Source organism: Lepisma saccharinum, chromosome 27 (genome assembly GCF_977018435.1).
Source record: "Lepisma saccharinum chromosome 27, izLepSacc3.1, whole genome shotgun sequence".
Classification (NCBI taxonomy): domain Eukaryota; kingdom Metazoa; phylum Arthropoda; class Insecta; order Zygentoma; family Lepismatidae; genus Lepisma; species Lepisma saccharinum.
This window is the reverse complement of record NC_139255.1, coordinates 4,413,743-4,437,674: the sequence shown is the minus strand read 5'-3', so window position 1 is coordinate 4,437,674 and position 23,932 is coordinate 4,413,743. Positions and strand designations below refer to the sequence as shown.

The 23,932-nt window shown below is 36.6% G+C and overlaps 1 protein-coding gene across 3 annotated transcripts in view; it reads left to right on the top strand.

Annotated features, from left to right (window-relative positions):
* Positions 1-22,561, top strand: part of LOC145980410 (centrosomal protein of 89 kDa-like) — a 66,080-nt gene extending 43,519 nt beyond the window's left edge. For all 3 annotated transcript variants that reach the window (XM_083113488.1, XM_083113486.1, XM_083113487.1), the window contains exons 9-11: positions 3,648-3,879; positions 13,435-13,604; positions 16,031-22,561. In XM_083113488.1, coding sequence (XP_082969614.1) covers positions 3,648-3,879; positions 13,435-13,604; positions 16,031-16,145 — 517 coding nt within the window. In that variant the 3' untranslated portion in view covers positions 16,146-22,561. The remainder of the gene's footprint in view (positions 1-3,647; positions 3,880-13,434; positions 13,605-16,030) is intronic.
* Positions 22,562-23,932: the final 1,371 nt, after the last annotated feature.

The window sequence follows — 23,932 nt, the reverse complement described above, 5'->3', positions numbered from 1 at the left end:
GTTTCCACATCTGGTAGAGAGTTTCTCATTTTGAATTCATTAAATGTACATTCCAAACTTCTTGGTGATTTAAAAACAATTTTGAAATCAAAACTTCTAAAAATTTTTGCAATTTTATGTGAGAATCCCTTGTGGAATGGAATGCACTCAAATTTCTTTTCAACAGATTTTTCATCTTTGTCTGTATTTCTCTTTTTCTTTAGTTTTCTTGCGACTTGTTTTTTGATTTGGTTTATTCTGTTAGTGTGAAAGCCATTTTCTTTTGCTATATTAAAAAGCCTTTCTTCTTCATTTTTGATATCCTCATTATTATAACATAGTCTTTGTGCTCTCAGAAAAAAATTAAAAATATGTTATCCATTGTTATACGCGAATGTTCTGAATTGGCATGGATGTATTTTTCACCTGCTATTTTTTTTCTATGGACTGATGTTTGAATTGTTGAGTCAGTTGTCTTAATTTGCAGATCAAGGAAAGAAATTACATTGTTATTCATGGGTTCGCAAGTGAATTTTATGCGACGATGTGATTCATTTAACAATTTAAATACGTCCATGATGGTGTTATCATTTTTAGCAATAATTAGCACATCATCTACATATCTGATGTAGAGTTTGATATCCGCACCTATTGCATTAACAATTGGAGATTCTATGTAATGAAGGAAAATGCTGGAGATGATTCCGGATACTGGGTTTCCCATTGATAGACCATTACTTTGCTGATAGATTTCGCCATCAAATATAAAGTAATTGTAATTTGCACATACAGTAAACCATCGAAGCATTTCCCATGATTCTACTGGGTTAACCTTCATCTCAATAAGCCATCTGTGTAATGCATCTGTGGCACCTTCTTTTGGGACACTAGGATATAAATTTTCAACATAAAACTTGCAATACGATACTCATTATTCCAAACAATATTTTTTAGTTTCTGTTTCACTTCATATGCATTTTTAACACTGAATGGTGTTTGTTGTTTAATTATAGCAAGTCTTTCAACTAAATATTTGGATAGTTTGTATGCAGGATGTGTGAAAGTTGCAATGATGGGTCATATTGGAGTTCCCGGTTTGTGAGTTTTTGGTAGTCCAAAGGCAATCGGCAGGGTTGAATTTTTGACAATGTGTTTTTTCTTCATTTCTCTTGGTATCGTGATACTGCTTTCAATTACTTTCTTTACCTCATTTATTATTTTATTTATAGGGTTTAGAGAGGTTTCTGTGATATTGTTTACTTTGAAACATTCTTCCATTTTTAATTTATAGTCCTTAATTCGGATAAGGACAGGTTTATTTTCCTTGTCCGATTTTATTAAGAAAATGTTGTTTTCTTTCAACCAGATCTTGAAACTATGAACTTTTTTCCCCAACCTTATATGCTCTTTCTCCCATTCTGTGTATTTTGGACCTCTGTTATTTCTTCTGTTGTATTCAAAACTTAACCGTTCATCAAGAGCATCATGTGTGAGACTTCGTAATTTTCTCTTTTCCTCCTCATCATCTAAGAAATTCAGTGCTTTTTCTATTGAAATCACAAAATCTTCCTTGTGTATATAAGCACTACCAACTAAAAATTTCATTCCGAATTGAAAAATTTGTAAATACTCATCAGGTACCTCAATATCCGTAAGATTTATAAATAATCTGTTGTCAATGTTCTTAGTTTCTATTTTACCAGTGACTTTAACTGCTTCTCTTCTTTCATTGTTGTTGTATATAACTTGTTCTTCTTGAATTAGCTGGTAGAATTTCCTATCAAGTCTCCTTTCTGAAAAACAGACTGCTTTTTCCACAGTTAAGTTGCTATATTACAACAATGTAACATTGACAACATCCATTATATAACGGATTCTTTTTGTTTAAAAAATTACTAACCATTGTTATAACTGTATCTTTAGTCAAAATGAAAATAAATGTCTGATGAAAGGAGCGTGTGTTCTCCTGAAACGTCACAAAGAAAAACTGTTTTCTTATGGTTGTAATAACCGTAAACTACAAGAAAATAATTCTATAATGCAAGCAATGCGTACATACAAGAAAAACTATCACAAAAGCATTACTTATGTACAATTTTTTCTATGTTGCTGATAAAAAATGAATATGAGGTGAATATATCTATTTGGTTTGAGATTATATTGAACTGATTCAGTAGCCTATGGAATAGTTTGTCCAGTTTGTAATCAGGTCGCTTGTCACTGCATTGTGAACCCCCCCTTCCCTCATGTTGCATGGCACTTGTTGCTTGTCAGCAGTTACTTGTAAAACTCCCTTTTGCACATACCCAGTTTCCTGAATTTGGACATAATCACCTCAGATTGCAATTTCCCTAGGGCGAATCCCTCTCATATTGCTGTTGGACAATGTAGCATACTAATTTCAATGATCCTGGGTGCTGCAACTGAACCTGATGGTTCTCAATCACAAATATAAACTAAACTATTTCATGCAACAAAAGCAATTAAATATGTGTTGTACATCTCAAAGCATTTTAGGAAAATCACATGACATTTTTCATAATGAATGTGTGGTGGCAACGCAGCGTGCCTTCTGTCGGCACTTAACCATTCACTGTAATCTGGATATTCCCAGTAGGATTACCATGACAAGAACACCTGGTGGGCATTTAAGGTTCACACTCCTGAGAACGAGTATCGGGGATCTATTTTGAGGAGTCCTCTTCAATCAGCACAGAAACATGCCGTTAGTCTGGAGTTGTCAGACCGTAGTGTTCACAATGAATAAAATGTTCACCAAGTTATGCAGAGCTTCAGACTACATCTACACTAATGTGCTCGAAATAATGCCCCCCCCCCCCCAAGTATGCTAATAAAAAAATGAACTGTCCTAACTGCTTCAAACTCATGGTATTTTCCGATAATGCTTTGAGATGTAGAACTACATGTATTAAATTGACTTCGTTGCATGAATGACTTTCGTTTTTATTTGTAATTACCGCAAAAACCATCAGATTCAGTTGCCGCACCCTATACATCAAGACACTCCACATTGTCAGCCACCATATTGCAAGAGCTATTACCTGATGGACATTACTCTGCCACCAGCTCCCGTGGCAGAGCGGTTAGCACATCGTGCTACGATGCCAGGGGTTCCAGGTTCGATTTGATTTGATTTGATTTATTTTACTTCACCTTTTGTGCCACTTTTGGCTAATTTGTGAAGATGGGGATGAGTGATGATATGACGAAATTGTTGAATGGACACGCGCAAACATCCATGCCCAGGCCAGGATTCGAACCCGGAAGCCATGGCATCGTAACGCGATGTTCTAATCACTCCGCCACGAAATCCAGCAGGTTCCAGGTTCGAATCCCGGCCTGGACATGAATGTTTCTGAGTCTCCATTCATCATATCATCTCTCATCCCCATCTTTGCAAATTAGCCAAAAGTGGCACAAAACAATCAAACCCATTACTCTGCCACTCAGTGTAAGAATGCCCCCTCTCACCCTAGAAAGAACACACCACCACCTCAACATATGTGTGTGTTAAGAAAGAGAATTGAAAAATGTTGAAAGGTTCCTTTCAGTAATTCGAATTGCAACTAGTTAATTCATTTTATAAACACTTCTGAAATGAATATACGTGTAAATATTTAATATGGTGATGTTTCCTCTTATAATAGAAAATGCCAGCACAAATGTGACGATTTACAAAACAAGGTGATCATGGCACAGCAAGAAAGAGAACATGCCAAGCGCCAGTTACAAAAGGCCATGACGTTTGCCGAGGAATTAGTTGTAGAGCAAGAAAGATTACTGAAAAAATTGCATTCAAAGCAAGAAGAAAATGACACCATGACTAAGTTAGGCAATAAAATTGCGAATCGCATGGGTTCACTCAAGAATGAACTAAAGGTAAGTTTTAATATGCATTTGTTTTCTCTTTTTCTTTTGTACGAGATAGCCAAGAAAAGGCACAAGAGAAAATACTGAAATTCTTGGAGATACTCAAATTAATAGAACATATTTTCACAGGGTGGCTACTCACTGGGAATTCCTTGAATTCCAGGAATTATGCGTGAATTATATTCTCCGGAAATTATGTGTGAATTCTGTGCGAATTTTTCTCCGTAGACGTGAAAAATCCAAATGAATTCATACATTTACAAATGTCCCGAGGCAAGTTTTTAACAGTTTAGCTTTTATACTCATATTTATCGAGGAAGAGAAAAGGAAGCCTTACCTTACCTTACTTACCTTACCTTACCACATGGCACTACAGCTCCTCATGGGCTTTGGCCTCCTCAACTATGTGCCTCCATCTATTCCTGTCCTCTGCAATCTCCCATCATCTTTTCACCTTCATGTGACGCAAATCTTCCAGGACACCATCTAGCCATCTTGTCATTGGTCTTCCTCTTCTTCTTGTTGAATAGATTTTTTCTTGCATCACTTTCCTTTGCATTCTATCGTTTCCCATTCTCTGTACGTGACCCAGCCACCGCATTCTTTGTGATTTAATAAATCTCACAATATCCTCTTTCCCTAGTATATGGTTAATTTCTTCATTAGTTCTTATTCTCCAGAAATTATTTTCATTAACCGGTCCATATATTTTGCGTATGACCCTCCTCTCAAATCTGCGCAATGCTTCCTCTTCTGTCTTATTCATTACCCATGTCTCTGAACCATATGTTATTATAGGTCTTATTAACGTTTTATATATGGTAATTTGGAGATTTCTGTTTATTAGTTTGCTCTTTAATAATTGCATGTGTGCATAATATGCTCTATTCCCCGTGTATATCCTTTCCTTTATCATGCTATCTTTTTTATTTTGTTCATTTATGATCAGCCCTAAGTATTGGAATGACCTGACTCTTTCAAATTCCTTCCCATTTATTTCTATTCTTTCCTCTCTATATTTGTCAGGTTTTTGGGTAAAAATCATGTACTTTGTTTTATTGACATTTGTTTCTAGTCCTAACCTATTTGCAGTTTCTTCTAATCTCTGGTATGTTTTCTTAAATCGTTTCCTGTTCGTGCTATTATTGCAATGTCATCTGCATATGCGCATATTTGAGTGCTCTTTGTAAAATTTGATCCTCTCTTATCTACCTTTTGAATGGCCACGTGTAATGCTAGTATGAAGAGTGTGGTTGACAGTCCATCTCCTTGTTTGACTCCTCTGTAATATGGAAATTCTCTACTTGTTTCATTCCCTATTTTCACTTTTGCTCTGGTCTGTTTCATTGTCATTTCTATTAAATTTATTAACTTGATGGGGATTTTTAATTCTTGCATAGCTCTACTCAGTTCGGGTCTCCTTATACTATCAAATGCTCTTTTGTAGTCAATGAATAGAATTAGGAGGTCTATTGCATATTCATAGTGTTTTTCAATTATCTGTTGTATAACGAATAATTGATCTGTTGTACCTCTGCCTGGTCTAAATCCACATTGATATTCTCCTACTATAGCTTCAGTATATTTCTTCAGTCTTTCATTAATAATACTGGTAAGGACTTTGTACACCACATTTAGCAGCATTATTGGTCTATAGTTACTACATTCCGTTCGATCCCCTTTTTTGTGTATTGGGCATATTATTCCAACTTTCCATCCTTCAGGCATTTGTTCTTCTTTCCAGATCCGTTCCAGGAGTTTATGGATTTCAATTTTCATTGTCAGTCCTGCCATCTTTAACATTTCTATTATTATACCGTCTTCTCCTGGTGCTTTGTTATTTCTCGCTTTTCTAATTGCTATTTCTATCTCCTCCATTGTTGGTGGGTCTTCAATGCTTCCCTCATTGTATCCATCTATTCCTGTTCTTCCCACTAGTTCCTCTTCTTAATTAATTGAATATTTTAAATAATATGTATACAGGGTGCTCGGAAATTCCCCTTAGAAACTCCTGGGGCTGGTAGAGGGGACCGAGTAGACAATATTTGGAATAGGAACCCATGTCCGGAAACGTACCCTTTCCGTGCTACAACCATGACAATGTGTCGGATGTGCCTGTGTTGGTATGCAACCTGGTAGGCAGTACATGACGTCAGAAGATCACCTGATGGCACGTGACGTCTACAAATTGTTGCGTTCCACTGTCGACACAGGTGTTAATCAGTGAATAGTACATTTCTTTTTTGTTCCCTTGTCATTGTTACCAAATAAATTTGTTTGTATTATGGGCTGAGTCACACGTCATTCACTTCTGTACCTTACGTAACACCTCATTTGACATGGCTGTAATAAATTATTACACTTTAGGTCATCAGGTGATCTTCTGACGTCATGTACTGCCTACCCTGTTGCATACCAACACAGGCACATCCGACACATTGTCATGGTTGTAGCATGGAAACGGTACGTTTCCGGACATGGGTTCCTATTCCAAGTATTGTCTACTCAGTCCCCTCTACTTGCCCTAGGAGTTTGTAAGGGGAATTTCCGAGCACCCTGTATATATAATTTTAATTGAATTAGAGTTTTTGGATACATTGGAATCACACAAACTTTATATTGTTATATATTTATGGGGTGGGGGGAGGGTGAGAGGCCTGATGGCACGTGGGGTGGGGGGAGGGTGAGAGGCAGTAATACGTAAGGTTGAAATAGAGAAAGCATCTGCCTGTACCTTTGATTTTTGGAAAGTTCGCCTTGAAAACCGGGAATTATACTTGAAATTTATAATGGCCTTAGATTAGCCACCCTGTTTCAAAAGAGTCACCACATTTACGAACTACTATATAGAGGTGTGACTTAAATTTAGTTACAACAGCCGACCTCCATGGCAGAGTAGTTAGCACAGCATGCTACAACACCAGGGGTCCTGGGTTCGAACCCCACCCTGGGCATGGGCATTCTTTGTGAGTATTCCTCATTAATTTCATCATATAGTCACTCATCCTCATTGTCGCAATTAGCCAAAAGTGGCAGAAAAGTAACGTAAAATAATCTAATTCAATCAATCAATCAAAATTAAGTTGTAACACTCTCCAGCATGTCTGTTTTGATGGCCTGGTTTTTGTCTATGAAAGGCTTTTGTGAGCTCTTCAGTGGTCTTGGGAGACGTGTTGAAGACATGTTGCTTTTTAAATAACCTCACAGAGGGAATCACATCTGCTTAGGTTCATGCTGTAAGGTGTCAGTGCTCTTTACCTTGAATATCTCTCCATCAAAATATAACATGGTCCCGAAACATGTCCTGCAGCCAGAAAAAACACACGAGTAACTCGGCGTAAACGTGCATCGTCCTGCATGAACCAGTTTTTATTTTCATGAAATGGAGGTCATTTTCAAATTCCAGTCTTTTTAACTCCTGTGAAGAAACAATTGTGCAGTTTTTTGTTGCCACCCTGTATGCAAAAACTAGGGGAGATTGTGCATGTATAAATTTATGAGGGACATTGAGTACACCATTTGTAGATTATTCAGTTGAATGTATGTGGTGATTTCACTGATTACTAATGTAATTGCCAGTCATTTCCCTGTTTTATGGAATTGTAAAGAATTTTGTGTGATTATTTTTTACAAGAAATATTTTTTCACTAGTAATTAGTAGTTCCTTGGTCACTTCTTTGTTTAGTCTTGTTGAGATTAATTTTCTATGGTGTTTTGCATCAACCAAAGGACTATCTTGACATAAAATATATGCGACCTTGAATGGTTCAGCCATAATTTTACTACGGAAGGTTCTAGGTTTGCGTTCCTAGATAATATGAGCCTTCCTTTGGGAATTTTCATTCATCAATTTAATCAAATCATCAGTCATCCTCATTGCCACAAAGTGGCAGAAAACATATGATATGTTGATGCAAAATAATGTCTTGTTCATTTATAAGAGTTTAGACTGCTGAAAACAACTTTCAAACCCTACTAACAGCATTTTGTACAGGATAATAAAATGAACATATAGGATATATAAATCATTAAAGAAGAATATATGCAAGCTAAGATTATGAGACATTAAATTTTAAACCTTGATGATAGTGAGGAGCTTGAATATTACACTATTATATTATTCTGGTTTACAGTAAGTAATATAAAACATAGTAAGCAACTTTAAAAAGGTGTTGTTTTTTTTCATTTAAATTCTGGAGGAAAAGAACCGTTGCTTTAACTTGTTTATTTATTTATTTGTAAGAATTAAAGCTTATTCTGCAACAAAACACATAGGTGATTTTCACGAATATCATAATCATATCTTGTGAGATGCATGGACTTATAATAAACTACAACAGAATACATATTGCAATGATTTCATGATGGATGAGGTAAACGTGGTTTAAAATGACTTACGTGAAAATTTGAAATTTCGTATTTCCACGTTGCACAATTTAATGGTTATATCCTATTAATTTTGAAGACTCTCTGTTTTCATTCACTAAGGGTACGGCATCTGGAGTGGAGATGGTACCGCATCACTGCTTTGTTTGTTCCCTAGCAGTAGCAGTGGTAGTTGCACATTCTCCTACTTGATGGCGCTGGCATGTGTATCCTGGTTTGCGTCGTCTGCTGTGCTTTCTGCTTCCTGTTGTCAGATGGCGCTGCCGGGTTGGTGGTTGGGGGCTGAGCCATCTGCTGAGTCGTGCTGCTCGGTGTGGTGCAGTTCCTGTTTCCCGTGTGGCTGAAGGGGGGTCGAGTATGCGCACCGCATCTTTTCTTTTTCTGGTCTGGGATCTTTTGGAAAACAGGGTGCCAAGTCAGGTGTTCCTATCCATTGGCCAGGTTCAGCGCTGGTTTCCGTTGGATGATAGCATGGGTTTCTTTGACAGTGTTTTGACAGAGCTGGTTGGGTGAAGTATGGATGTGGAAGAGATGGTGTGGTTTGTGGAGTGGAGGTGTTTGAGAAAGGCCTGTTTTTGGTTTTTGGCATCTCTTACATGTTCTCCCAAGCTCAGGCATTGTTGGTTCTGCCTCTGTTACATAGGAAGGTAACAACATGTAAAACAAATTAGAGATAAATTGTCTATTTTTTTAAAAAAATGTGTATCTTTTATCCAATTCTCGGATATATAGCTTACAATGTAGATGCAAATTTAAATTTATTGGATAAACCAAGCATCCTGTAAAAAAAAACAACAGGTATTGGAACATTTTTGATAGGTTAGAGTACCATTAGGTCTGTAGATAGGGAACATCACATCTGTGATTTGTTTTGTATTGTGCTATTTATGCTCGACTATCAGTAACAAAGTATACTTAGTATCACTTCTTTGTGACTGATTGATGTACCTTAGCCTTAGCATTGCATTCTATAGTTTTGTTTGCTGCATTGAGACCTTACTGAGATACATCCTAGGAACTGTAACGACTGATTTTCTCTCTGCAGTGTAGAGTTTATTTAGCAAGGAATTTTTGCAGTATTGCAGGTGGAAAGCTCTTCCGCCCACCTTTCATTGAACTGGCACCTCAGATCCATAACTCAGTCCCATTCTCCCACACTCTGGCAGAGCATGCTTAGATGCTAGAGATCCCAGGTTCGAATCCTAGCCTGGGCATGGGTGTTCTTTTTATGTGTCCCTTCGTCCATTTAATTATAAACCCACCGGACAAAAAATTAGTCACCCCTGTGCAAAAGCAAGGTGGTTTCCTGATGCCCCTACAGATGGCATTGCAGAGGACTGGCAAGGTGCATTGTGTCTGGATCAGTGCTGTGTGACTGGCAGGAACATTGAGTGCGGAAGATGTTGGAATAGTGTGTCAAGATGGGCAAAGCCAGGGATGTGTCGGAGTGGCAAAAAGGGTCTATCGTGTTTGGGCGTGCCCATGGTCACACAGTCAGTGAAGTTGCCGGATTTGTTGGGGTATCGATGCGAACTGTCCAACGTGTCTACAAGGAATGGTGTACAACTGGTGGCAATGAAATATGGCGTGAAACTGTCGTCAGAAAAAAATCCTAACCAAGAGGGACCGAGGACGATTGTCATGTCTTGCGAATGACAATCAGTTTCAAAGTAGACAGGAATTGTTGCAGTCAGTGAATGAAGGTCCATCCCAACCAATTTCCGAGAAAACATTGCGACGATAATTTCATGCCATGGACATATGGAGTCTGGTACCTTAAAAGATACTTTTGCTCACAGCGACACATAAAGTTGCACATCTGACATGGGCTAGAAAACACCGAACATGGACAGTGGCAGACTGGAAGCACATAATGTGGTCTGGTGAATCGCGATTTTGCCTCTTTTCAAATGATGCAAGGCGTTGGGTGCGCAAACGGTCAAATGAGGCATTTCATTCACAGTGTGTGGAGGGTGTAGTTCAGGCAGAGGGTGGTTCTGTGATGTTTTGGGGGTGTTTTTCTTACTATGAACTGGGCCCACTCATTCAGGTGACCATGAACATGAACCAGTATGTTTATTTTAACATTCTTGGTGATCAGATGCTTTCCTTCAGTCAACATCTTCATGATGTTGCAGACAGTTTCCATTTCAACAAATGCTTGGCACATGCCGCGTTGCATGCTGTGCGTCATGGTGCACAGCAAATTTGTGGTAATGGAAACTGGGCTTTAAACGTGCTGCATCATATGTTTCATACATGCTGCAAGTCAAATTTTCTTCCTTCGGATACACCTTTTGTGCAGCATTAATTCAACTTTCATCACTAGATGGAGGCATGTCAAATTTATACAATAAGCTTAACACAAACTATTTATGTGTACGTAACTTCAGTCTGTTAATGTTTAATACTTATAATTATTATTGCAGATCTGTATTTTTGTTGGGATATTGACAAAATATTTCTTCGAAGTACATTTATACTTACGTCTCATGTTTAGTTTCTCTACAAATCTCTTGAAAGAAGACTCAAGAGAGAGAGAGAAACGGATATCACTGAAGTGTTGCATTTATCTTTTTGTAGAGGTGAAAACGGCACGCCGACATTCACCTTATCACAAAGACAGAAAAGTGCAGCTAACATGCATGCTCTTCTATCTGAACTTGAAAATCGTGCAAGATGCGTAGAACGGAGCGTAAATAAAGTCATGTATACTCTCTGATTGAATCAGAAACAAGTCGTCTGGGGTAAAGAGGAACAAAGCCAAATTGTTATAAAACGTTCAAATGAATGCACGGAATGAAACTGGTTTTCCTACTTGCAATGCAGCAGCACTTTCTTCCTTTGCAATAAGGTGTTCAGAATTCTAAATACAAAGCTTCCACCAGTTTTTTCTAAACAATGCATATATTCCAAAAGCAGAATTGACCTCTTACATTATTTATTTTGAAAAAAATAAAGCCAGAACGGAATATTTCTTTTGAAGCAATATTAAAGCTCATACTTTTATATCCTGTACAATGTTCTAGGTTTGATTTCAGGGATGTTTGCTATGTGAAGAATTAATTAGCAGAAAAGTAATGGTTTTTTGTTGTTGTTGTTACTTCATGTCCTCTACCATCCTACCAAATTTTATGAAAATCTGAGATGGCTGGGTTGAAAACCTCATTTTTTATGATGATTTGGCATGGAATGACCCTTAGTTAAAATTAGAACATAATTGGAAATTCTTCGATTAGTTCATCAAAATATAGGCTTTAAGCTTCAGTTTAATGCTGTTCAAATAGTATTTGGACTATCTTTACTTTTTGATGTGGTAGGATCACTTTGTCATGTATTGGCTGAAATATTAAATTATATTAACAACGAGAATTTTAGCACTATGAAGGCAAAAATTTCGGTATTATTTATTCTGCATAAAGGAGGCCGTGACTTTCAACAAGTGACAAAGAACTATGTACCAAGCACATGGACTTCTGAAAGTAAGGAGGAGGCAAGGGTGTCACGCCCTTCCCCTGGAAAATGAAAGCCAATCACACATAATTTCATTTCAGCCACAATAATATATGTTAATTAATGCATGAACATGATAACTTCAAATTGAAGCAATGTTTTTTTTTATGGGACAACACAGTTAAGGGGGAAATGTGCCTTGTTGCCCCCCCCCCCCCCCCGGGAAAATACTTTAATTTTTACTTTGCAACTTGTTACCATAGATCGCGAACTACTTTCTGTATTCAAAGAAGTTTTCTAAAAACTGGAGGGAGGGAGGCCATCGCCCACCCTGCCGCACCTATACTTTTGCAATTGCGCCACGAATATTTGTTTAGCTCAAGAATGTCATTTCTGAAACTTTGAAAAAGTTCTTGAACCAGTACCTCCCTTAAAAAAATTCAGCAGTTCAGTACACACATTGAGGTAATTTTGGAGGTAAAACTTCAATTTCAAACACATGTTTGGAACACTGGATTGAAGGCCAATTATGCATTTAGAATTTTCGTTTGAGATGAAAGGACATTTATTTATTTCTCTTTCTGGCAATTGTTATTCCAAAACTGACCTACGCAGTAGTTACGTGGGCGGGGGAATCTGCAGCTGATATCAGTAGACTGTAGACAGTGCAGAAGTTAAATTTAAGGCATGTTCGTAAGAAACTTGGACTAGAATACTTTTATGTCAAGTCAAGAAAAAGTAAAGAAATCAACAGGTAGGTCAAAAAGTCAAGAAAATTATGATTGTGGTCAATAACGTTTGCATTTTTTGACAGTATAGTGAATTTACATTGTTATTACCTGTACTGGGATTTGATAAAATTGAATATATGGAAATCTAAAATTGTATCAAGTTGTGGTTAAGATTTGTTCATTTAGTTTCTTAAGAATTGAAAATAATGTGACCACTCCCCATCCAGAATAAAGTATGAAGCATTCATTTTTACATGCATTAACAATTAAAGCAAGTCTAAATCTCTTGATAAAGTACAGCTTCAATTTTCATCTTAACCGGCCTTGTGGTAGGGTTTTTTCATTGAATTAAAAAATAAATAATTTCCAACTACACCTAAGTAGGGTCGATTACATAAATGTTAAGAACAAGGGCCGGCCCTTGTGGTGGAGTGGTTAGCATATTGTGCTACGACACCAGCGAACCCAGGTTCGAATCCCGGCCTGGGCATGGATGTTTGCGAGTGTCCATTCATCAATTTCATCATATCATCACTCATCCCCATCTTCGGAAATTAGCCAAAAGTGGCACAAATAGCGAAGTAAAATAAAGCAAATAAATCAATCTTAAGAAAAGGGGGGGGGAGGTCAAGAAAAAGGATAGAATGGTCAGGAGAAAGTCATGAAAAAGTCAAGAATTTTGGAAATCTCTGAATTGTTTAAAAAATTGTGCATAATTGTTTATAACTGAGCATTACCAAAAATGGTTTGAGGAGAATATCAATTGACTTGCTTAATAATTTACTCTGATAAGCTTACTTTTCAATTTTCCGTGCAAATTTTCTTCGCGATCAATTTCGCCACCTGTCTGGTGGCTTTGTCAGGCGTAAATGAAAAGTAAGCTTCTCAGAGTAAATTACCTATCTCCACGTAACTGCCAAACAGATATCTTTAGATACAATTGCTTACTAATTATTAATTTGAGTAATAATTATCGATTTCCTTGTTTGTTTAGACTGTGCAAAAAGGAGCAAAGCAGGAACTTGATGAGATAGAGAAGCACATACGGAAACAAGAATCAGGTGTTGAGAAAATGAAAGGTGAATATGAGAAGGAAGTATTACGGTTACGTCATATGATCAAGCAGAAAGAAGCTATTATTGCTAAGTTGCAGAAGGAGAGGAGGTGAGTTGAAGTTAACACTTTTCCACTTACATAAATAAATATTACTACTTTTCAGGTGACTCTGTGCCATCATTCACAAATGGCTCTTTTGGGACTGGTCTCAGAATGGTGCCATTTGAGTCACCAATATCAGTGCTATGAATTCAACATTTCTTGTTGCGTTGAGGATATTTTAGAGTTAGTGGTTTATAATAATGATTCTTTAGTGTCATTAGGATAGCTGAATGAGTGCTCATCTTACAAATTCACTTAGACTAATGACCCAGGTCATTAATATTTGAGGGCCTCCCCGATGGCGCAGTGGTAGCATCGTCGCCTTGCAATCAAGGGGTCCTGGGTTTGATACTTGGTGGAGGCACAAGTGGTTTGGATCCCACTTTAAACTGTAGGTCCAGTCCCGATTAGCCTTTCTGTGCATAAAGTGGACTTAAAACACCAAATCAATCAATCAATCATTAATATTTGATTGTGTTTGTTCTTTCATCCATGTCATTTAATCATCATCATTAATGTAAAGAAAATGCTCTGTGTAAGTAACCAAGAAACAGTGCATCAGAATGTGTACAATGGAACCCTGATTTGATGTTCCTGGGTTTTATATTTTTCCACCGTAGCAAAATGTTATAAAATATTCCTCGATTTTTGCATTTTCCTGCATTAAGTTTATTCAGCTTGGTCCCCTGAAAAAGGTAAAATCAAATTGCACTGTTTTGGGTTGGCAAGTCCCTTTAGAATGAAGGATGAAAGTGGTCTGAAATATTGGAAAGAAAAGCTGAAAATCAACCACTTGTAAGTACTCTATTGCCACGTTTTCACTTTATTTACATTAACTTAACTGGTCATGCATACATGGGCGTAACTTGGGACCTAATTTTGAGGGGGCAGAATCAAAGTAGGCCTAATTTTAAGTGGGCAGAATGCAACTGGGCCTAATTTTGAGGGGATGAATTAAACTGGGCCTAATTTTGAGGGGGGAGAATCTGACTTGGGGCCTAATTTTGAGGCACCAGAATCAAACCTGCACCTTATCTTTGGGGGAAGAAACTCTAAAAGTTTTCCATCCCATAAAATTATTGTCCAGGATTATTTGCTAAGTAACTGTGACATTTGCGAAATTACAAATATTACTCTTTATTACTTTGCTCCTCAGGTCTCCTAACTTGTAAATTTTAATAAACCCGAAAATTTGGGGGGGGCAACTGACCCCCCCTTGCCCCCACTAAGTTACGCCTATGCATGCAAACATTTAAGTCTGGTAGTAGCTTTCCTGTTTATTTAAAAGAGAATTCAGTATCATGACTACCCCCAATCTTGTCCTCTTCTCCTAACACTCTCCACTATCTTCTCTTTCCACCGACATCTTGGTCTCTCCCTTGGCCTTATTCCCACTCCTTGTGCATTGTAAGCTCTTACTGGTAGTCTTTCTGCATCCATCCTCTTCAAGTGTCTAACCCATCACATCTGTGCCTGATCTATCTGTCCTGAAGATTCACCACCGCCACTGTCTGCCTGATCTCCTCATTCCTTATTCTATCCTTTATAGTCTTCCTCAATATACTCCTTAAAAATTTCATCTCCACTGCCTGCATCTTTCTTTTGTCTCTCTGTCATTGTCAAAGTCTCTGCTCCATATGTAATTATCAGCACATAGTATGTGTTATATATTACCTTCTTGCATTTCATAGCTACATCCCTGTTCCCTATTAATCTTCGAACGCTTTGATATAGTCCACCACCCATTTGTCCTCTTCTGTTTACCTCCTCATTTATTCTTCCACTTCTCTCAATTATGCTTCCTATTATATATTTGAAGCTCTCCATTACCCTGAATTCTTCCATGTCCATCTTTATTCTTGGTATAGTGTTTGGACTAATTTTACTTTTTGAAGTGATAGGATCACTTTGTCATGGATTGGCCCAGCTATCTTTGAAATGGTATCAAAACAGAAAAGTTCAAACATCACAAGACAACCGCGAGTATGCGTACACATTTTACTGCAGACTCAATGGCAGAACACATTGAGTGGTTGACTTTCGATTTCACTACCAAAATTCCCAGGTTTGAGACCTGGCCAGGACGTGGATGTTTTTTGTACTTGATACAGAGTCTGAAGAAGACCTTGCTATAAGGTTGAAATGTTACGTTTAGTTTATGTTTTTAATAAAATAAATTACTGCCTTGGTCAGCATATTTATTTTTTCATAATCATGGAAACAAGCCTTAATGGTGTTATGTTTTTCGTGACTGTCCCTTCATCAACCCATCTATAATCGCTCATCGTCATCATCACAATTAGCCACAAAGTGGCAGAAAGTAGACATAAAATAACATAAAAAAATAAAACTACAAACAAAAGTTTTACCCATATTAATAGGGTAAACATTTTTTCTTCATGAATAGCTAATCTTTATCATAACTGTTTTAGCAAAGCCCAGCAGGAGTTGGAAGTAATTTGGAGGTCTGCAACTATTGAAAGTCACAACATAGAAGAATCCCTCCGACAATCTGGTATAGTTCCTGAACGAGATAATCATCCATAGTGTGTATTATGTAAATATATAACTGTTTTGCATTTTAAAGCATTTTTTTTTTCAAAATGCTTCTGATAGAATTGTTCTGATTCTAATTTATTTGCTTTGTAAGTAAATATTAACAAGTTACTTAAAGAAATGTTTTGACATTAAAAGTAGTTTCTAAGTTTAATAATAAAAGATAAAGTTTGTCAAATAATAATGAGGCGTATTATGAATTATGAGATTTTCCCATCAAGGCCAAGGCTAAGGCTCTGAATAGAAAACTGCAACTGCTTGTCTCTGTTTTTTAAGTTAATACATTATTTATATAAATGTGACAGATATTAACTGCATTCTGTCAGATTGGTGCTACAATATATACGGTTAGTATATCTGCCTTGAATAAAATGTATCATATGAAATAAAAAGCATAATGATTTGCACATTTTTAGTAGCAATAAACATGTCTGTTTATTCTGGCAGCATAGAATTCTGCAGTTCTTCGATGGCATTTTGAGCTTAGCATGCAATCTTAATTGGACATTATCCATTGACTAGTGCTTTGAACTATACGAGGGCGTACCCAAAAGAAACTGGAATTTGCCAAAAAAAAATTGCCGGGATATTCCAAAAAAGATAAGTTTTATTAACTTTGAGTTACAAATACCTTAGTCTCCTTCAAAGTATTGTCCATTTGACGCAATGCACTTATCTAAACGTTCCCATTGCTTGAAACATTTTTGGAAATCCTCAACTGGGATATTGTTCAAGGCCTGGAGCTAATGTTCGTGAACTTCAGCCACATCGGCAAAGTGTTTGCCTTTGAGCTCGTTCTTCATGCGGGGGAATAAAAAAAAGGGTCCAGTGAATGTGGAGGGTGAGGAACAACGGGCATTTGGTTTTTTTGCCAAAAACTGTTGGACACACACAGCAGTGTGGGCTGCAGCATTGTCGTGGTGGAGCAACCAGTCACGACGCTTCCACATTTCTGGATGTTTTCGCCACACATTTGTACGCAATCGCCTCAACACACCCATGTAGAAAACCTGATTAACAGTTTGACCTTGAGGAACAAATTCCTTTTGAACAATCCCTTGCACATCAAAAAAACAAATGAGTGTTGTTTTCACGTGTGATCACACCTGACGTGCTTTTTTCTGTCTTTGCGAATTCCCTTTTTTTGAAACGTGCAATCCACTCATACACTTGCGTTTTACCTAGGGTGTCTTCTTTAAATACTTCTTTAAGCATCACTACAGTCTCAGCTGCAGTTTTCCCTAATAGGAAACAAAATTTCATGCACACTCTCTGTTCCTTGTGATCCGCCTTAGCAAAAATCACAGCAAACGTTTGTCAACACAAAGAACATGCGGCACAGCACAGCTCCATGTCTACACAGGGCAACGGCACTCAGCACACGGGCACGTCATAGTGTCTCCTCACTACATCTAGCAGCGGAAGTCGGAAGTATGTCGGGCTTTCCCACCAGATATGCTTTCCGGTTTCTTTTGGGTACCCCGTCGTACTTTTTTTTTTTAACACTATGTGTCAAGAGAGCACCTCTTCTCTCGTCTTCAGGTGAAATTTCTTTTGCCAGTGGTGGGAATTGAACCTATGACAGACCTGTGATTTTACTACAAATCTGTTGCTTTAACCAATTACTCCACGGTGCCTCACAGGTTTTATTCCCACCACCAACAAAAGAAATTTCACCTGAAGACGAGAGAAGAGGTGTTCTTTCGATGCATAGTGTTAAAATAAGTATAGTTTAAACCACTAAACAATGGATAATATCCAATTAACATTGCCTGCTAATATAGAACCATTGTCACTAACATTCAGAGAGCATTTTGAGCTTCTTGCCTTGTTGTTGAAAACCTTCCCTTGCTGGAAGTTGTCAAAATGCTTCAAAAAATGTACTTGCTCAGAGAGAGTACCAATAATTAAGATGGATACAATAAAGTTTTGCACGAAATTTGTTCAGTTTTTGCAGTCACAGTCATTTTCAAGGCATGTACTTAACTATTGTCATGGAGAAGAATTGCACATTTTCAACCAACCAATGTTGGATGTAAAACCTGCATTTATTGATGCATTTTATCAGTTTTCTATCAATTCTTCTCTGCTGTGATGGTTTTGTAAGGATTCAAGTAATTGTAGAGGATGAGGCCATTCACTGACCACCAAACAGTGGCTGTAACCTTCTTTTGATGGAATTTTTTTGGGAAATGTTTTGGATTTTCACATTGGTCCAGTTATTGGACAGAATGCATACGAGTATGTTGTCATGTAGAAGCCATTTTTCGTCACATGTCACAATGTGATCAATAATGGATTGTTTTTGTTGCACAAAATAAGCGCAGTAACAACTCTTAATTGGTTGTAGTCAATCGTAGTAGGATGTGCACAGTCATCTTTGTCTTTAAGCATATGTTAGTTATTAAATTTTTGGAATGAATATTGACCTGTACGTGTACTGAAAAATGCTTCATTGATATGCACTATTTTGAACTTTTGCTTTTTCTTTCTTTACATCTTTCTTAAAATATCGAAGAAGAAACAGTGAAACTTAAACTGTTAGTGCAGATTAGTAGAGCAGTTTTTGGGTTTTAAAATTATATTACATGAGCATTCTTAAGAACTTTAGTTATTTTGTACCAAACCGATTTACTTTATTTGTATTTTAAAAATATCTAGGGAAAAATAATATACCAATTGACAATATTTTGCAGCACAAAACCTTGCCATTCAGTTGTTACACTGTCAGGTCTGTTCATGTATGACTTGTATTGATTGTCTGTGTACGTACGTAATAACCAAATCTAGTCAGTCCTTAAAGATTCAATGGAGAAACGGGACCTGATCAATAGCTTTTTGGAAATTATTTTCTAGACTAAGCTAAATGTTCGTCTACTTGCTTCAAGTGGTAAAAACAATAAGAAGTGTGATGTAAGGAAGTAAATGTTGAGATTATATTATCAGTTAGTTGGAAACTTAAGCAAAAAATGCTGGTTCAACGAGGACTCTTAACTCCAACTCACTTCCATTTCTACATAGTATATCTCCTGTGTGGGACAGCGTAGGTTCGAATCCGGCTCTGGTCGGAATTTATTCGGCCTAAGTATAGGGCCGGTGGCACCCCATCATCGTGAGGAAATTGGGGAGTTTTGAATGAGTAAGTGTAATCCAGTCCCGAAAACCTACTATAACAGCTGGGGATACGTCAGGCTGACCTCCCGGCTATTCCAATACTGGTTGCAATCTCCACGCTTAGAGGTGATGATGGAAAGCGTGGGAGGGAGACCAGCAGTCGGTAGGTAAGCCAAGGATCTTCAGGCTGTTGCACAAAGGATTATTATTATTATTATTATATATTTCCTGTGTGCACCCAATCAAAAGTTACATTACCAGTTATTTTATTATTTGATAACTTACAAATAAATGACACATGCTTTTCCCTACAACATGTTAATTTAATTCATTTATAAATGTGCGAATATACCACATACCAAAAAATATATACATACTTATATCAAAGTCAGAATAAAAACGCCAAATGAATTCTGAGGCTTCTGGTTTGTCTATATTCATTTTAATACAAGTAAAAATACGATGTTGAAAAGAGGATTACATTTTAAGAATCTAGAAGAGGAAATTCAAGCCAAAAAGTTCAATGTTTTGTTACTGTCATAACACTACAATAATGAGGCACGAACAATGTATATGAAATCAGAACAAAAATTTCTTGTTTGTGATATTTGTTACCTCAGTCAGTGCATACATGTATTTATTATATAATTTCAACAATGCACTTTTTCTTCTTTAACAAATCTTCATATTTAATCAAAATTCAGTTATTTGATGTAATTGATGCGATATTTGGACTCCAGAATAGCATAAGTCCAAATAACCTATTAATTATATTGGTTTTGGTTGTTGAAACCAATTTAATAACATGTTTACCACTTGGCTAATTATTGTGAGTATTGATTCGTACAAAATTACATATTTACACATTAATATGAAGCTATGGAAAGTGAGAAATTCAGTTCTAAATGTCAAACCTATACCCCACCGAGTTAGATTTCCTACTAGATCATCACCACTGGACTAGGTACCAGATTAGAAATTCTTGCCTTCTGACTTGCTGGGAAGCTGGGTTATGCAACTAGAATGTATTCTATTTTGCTACTGATTGCCTGGGAGCAGGCAATCAGAGCCAACTTCATGCTGTATGTATATACAGTGAAACTGGTGACTGTATAAATAGAATGTATCACTTAAGAACTTTAGCTGTTAACAACTTTTGAAGAAAATAAGTTTGAAATAAGTAAGGAAAAGAAGAATACCAGCATTTTTTAAAATAACGTAGCAATGCATGTATGTACAAAACAAATTTGATCTCAAATAGATTAATTATTATTCCACAGACAGAGAAGTATTATGGATATTACGACAATCAAAGACTTCTTGATGGATACTGTAAACATGGTTTTAGTATTTCATACATGAAGTTTGGTGTTTCCGCATTACAACACATCCTCAATGAATGTAGGCAGTGGACCTTCGAAATTAATTGGAAAACATCCAAATTTGCAACGTGGAAACTCCAAACTTCACATATGAAATCGAAGACTTGGTTTTGTAATAAAGACGTAACAGTAATATTACCTTTCCACTTACTATGTTAAGAAAATAATTACGTAAAAATTATTCCATAATACAAATTTGTTGAATAAACGTAATAGAAACAAAAACAGCAAATATCCATGTGGGAGACATCTTTACTTCACATTGACTCTCAATGATGATAAAATATGTATTCTGCAATTTACTTTAAAGCTGTGGATATAGTTCATATAAAATACATACGTCAATATTGTGATCAGAAATATAATGAATTGAATCTTTAGGAAATGTGGTGTATAAAGAAATGAATTAGCTCACAAACCAATGCTGTGACAAGTTTTGCTTGAAACCAATACTAGTAGCTGGGTAACAGTTTGGTGCCTAGTCCAGCGGCCAGTGGACCTTTCTAGTAGGAATTCTAGTTCTGTGGGAGACAGTCTTTAGTGTTAAAGTACAGTATTGAATTTATCATTAATGCTGAACATATCATCTGTCATACTTTGTAATCAGTACAAGGTAATGATTATGATGTTATATTAAAGGGTAAGCTTGTCAATGCTTAAGACACATTAGCCACTTGTACATCTTTGAAAAGCTATCTGTTCCTAGTTAGCAATTGAAACATGTGACAATAACGAGAAAACTTCTGTAAGAGTTAATAATGAGCCTAACATGCTGTAAGTTCCATGTGTGTGCATACATAAACATACAGCCTTTATGTAGCTCATAATATGCTGTAAGGAAGTCTTATTAGATATCAGTGATGATTCTTGTCAATCTGTGCAACTAATTTGGCACAAAAGCAATAATTTCATGCATAGTCATATTTTTCTATCACTTTAAATATTAATGTGGATAATATCTATTTAGTTAGTCCTAAATAGTCTCAAGAATATGCTCTTTATTAAAATCTCAATTGCATTGCTTGTTGATATAGCATTACTTATAAGAGAGATACACTGGCAACACTGAGCAGAGTGTTGTGATGACAATGTGAAGGTGGGTATGACTTCAAAAGTAATAAATAATAATAAATATGAAGCTGTGTGTATTAAAAATCATTCAGTCTAGTACAGTATCAGAAGTTGCAAATTTATATATCAAATGTTGCAAATATTATAATGAAAACGCTTGTTACATTTGTAAAAATATTGTTATAATATACCTAGGTAGTACAAGCCAAAAGTACAGCATCGAATGTTTGTCAATTGCAGGTAATATATCTAATTTTGGAAGCCAGTGGCATGTACATATATGTATTTATTGTTATTGAGTAAAGTGAAGTACAATGCACTAATGAATAGATGACTGCAGCTTCATGATAGTTGTCACTTTTTAGTAAAACATGTTATATTTCTGTTGTATTTTTACTTATACATTGTGGATGATCTTGCATTTGGCATTCCACATACACTTCTCCATGTGAAATTATCTAAACCAATCTGCAATATTAATCAATGCCATTGTAGTATACAGTTACTGAAAAATAGTTTTATTTGCATTATTGTAACTGAAGTTCATCACAAATTTTGAATTGGTGTCAATTAATTGGAGTCTATTAAAAGTTTTTAATATGTTCTGTGGGTGTCTGTTTTGATATTTTGCTGCTAAGTAATCGGTCTTGTTACCCTTTTAAATGATGGAGAATGTAGGATTTATGAGATAAGTAAGAGTAAGTACCAGATCCATCCAATTCTTCCGTCCTTGCATTTTATAAGAAAATGTAATTGTATTTCTTACTTAAAATATGGATTCAAATATTTATAATATTGTAGCTATTGTTTTAGAAGTATATACATGTATTCTTAATAAAAATAATTTGAATGAATTACTGTTGTAGATGTTTGTGTGTATGAGGGAAGGGTGTCACGTACCTGCATCCGGCTCCTTGGACACCACAGGTATCGTTACCCTTTTTAAATCGGACTGATTTTCTTAAGGCAGAAGGTAACACCTAGTCCGTTGCCAGAAGATACAGGTCGGAATCTATCCGTTCTATCCTCGAACAGATTTGTATTCTATTATCGAATTATTCTTCACGATAATTTTGTATTGTATCGCTGCTTTTCTGATTAATTCAGCATCTTAATGTCACCAGCTCACTTAATACTGCTATTCCAAGAACGTAGCTTGCATAATTTTCCTTTATGCTGGTGATTCCTGTGGAAAGATTAAAGATCTTGTTAGCAGTGAGAATTAGGTACCTGGGTCGCCTTATTACTGACTATGCTGGTGATTATCAAACAAAAGGTCTTGGTTGCGCTTAGGTTAAGACCTCTTTCCCTTCCAAGTTTCCTCAGACAGCAAAGTCTTCGTCCAATGGGTTAAGACCCATTTTCTCTATTCCGGCGCCAAGAGAACCATCAAGATCTCCCTTCTTGCTCAAGAAACAAATGAATGCCATTCTCCGCTATTCTGCCGTATCCTTTACATATGCCCTTTGAAGAATAACCGGTAAACTGGAATTTTCCACCTCTTAACGACTTGGAGGTAAAAGGTTTTAAAATTAACCGCCTTTCGCAAACCTGCTTCCAGTCACAGGCCACCCCTCTAGTAAGTTAATTTGAAAACTTCATAAAGAAAGAAGTTACATTGGTATTTAAAGACAATCATATTGAACATGCATAAAAACTAATAAGATCATGGAGTGATTCCCTCATTACACTAGTGATGTTTTCTTTCCGCCATCACATAACCTTTCCTGAGGCACCCTTTCATTACTATAATAAGCTCATTAACTCTAGTGCCTCCTCTTCAGATTGTTCTACCCATCTTTCAATTTTCTCATTTGTGGAGAAGTTTTGGTAATCTCTTCTTGCTTTATTTTATTTTAATATTGCCCTCTGTATGAAAAGGTCTGGATAATTTGCCACTACCAGGTGTGTCGGTTAATAATTCTTAATTGATCCGAAAGAAAACAAGTGTATCTGGGGAGAAAGGTAACAAATGCTTTATTCAAAGTATGCGCCAACGCTAACTATACATTGTGCCCATCTGTCCATCAAATTGTGGATGCCCTTCCAGAAAAATCGTTCACATTTTGAGGTGATCCAGTCAGCAAGCCATTGTTCAACATCTTTGTAATTGTTGAAGTGTTGCTGGGAAAGTGAGTGAGACATCGATGAAAACAAGTGGTAGTCCGAAGGGGCTAAGTCTGGTGAGTATGGCAGGTGGGGCAAAAATTC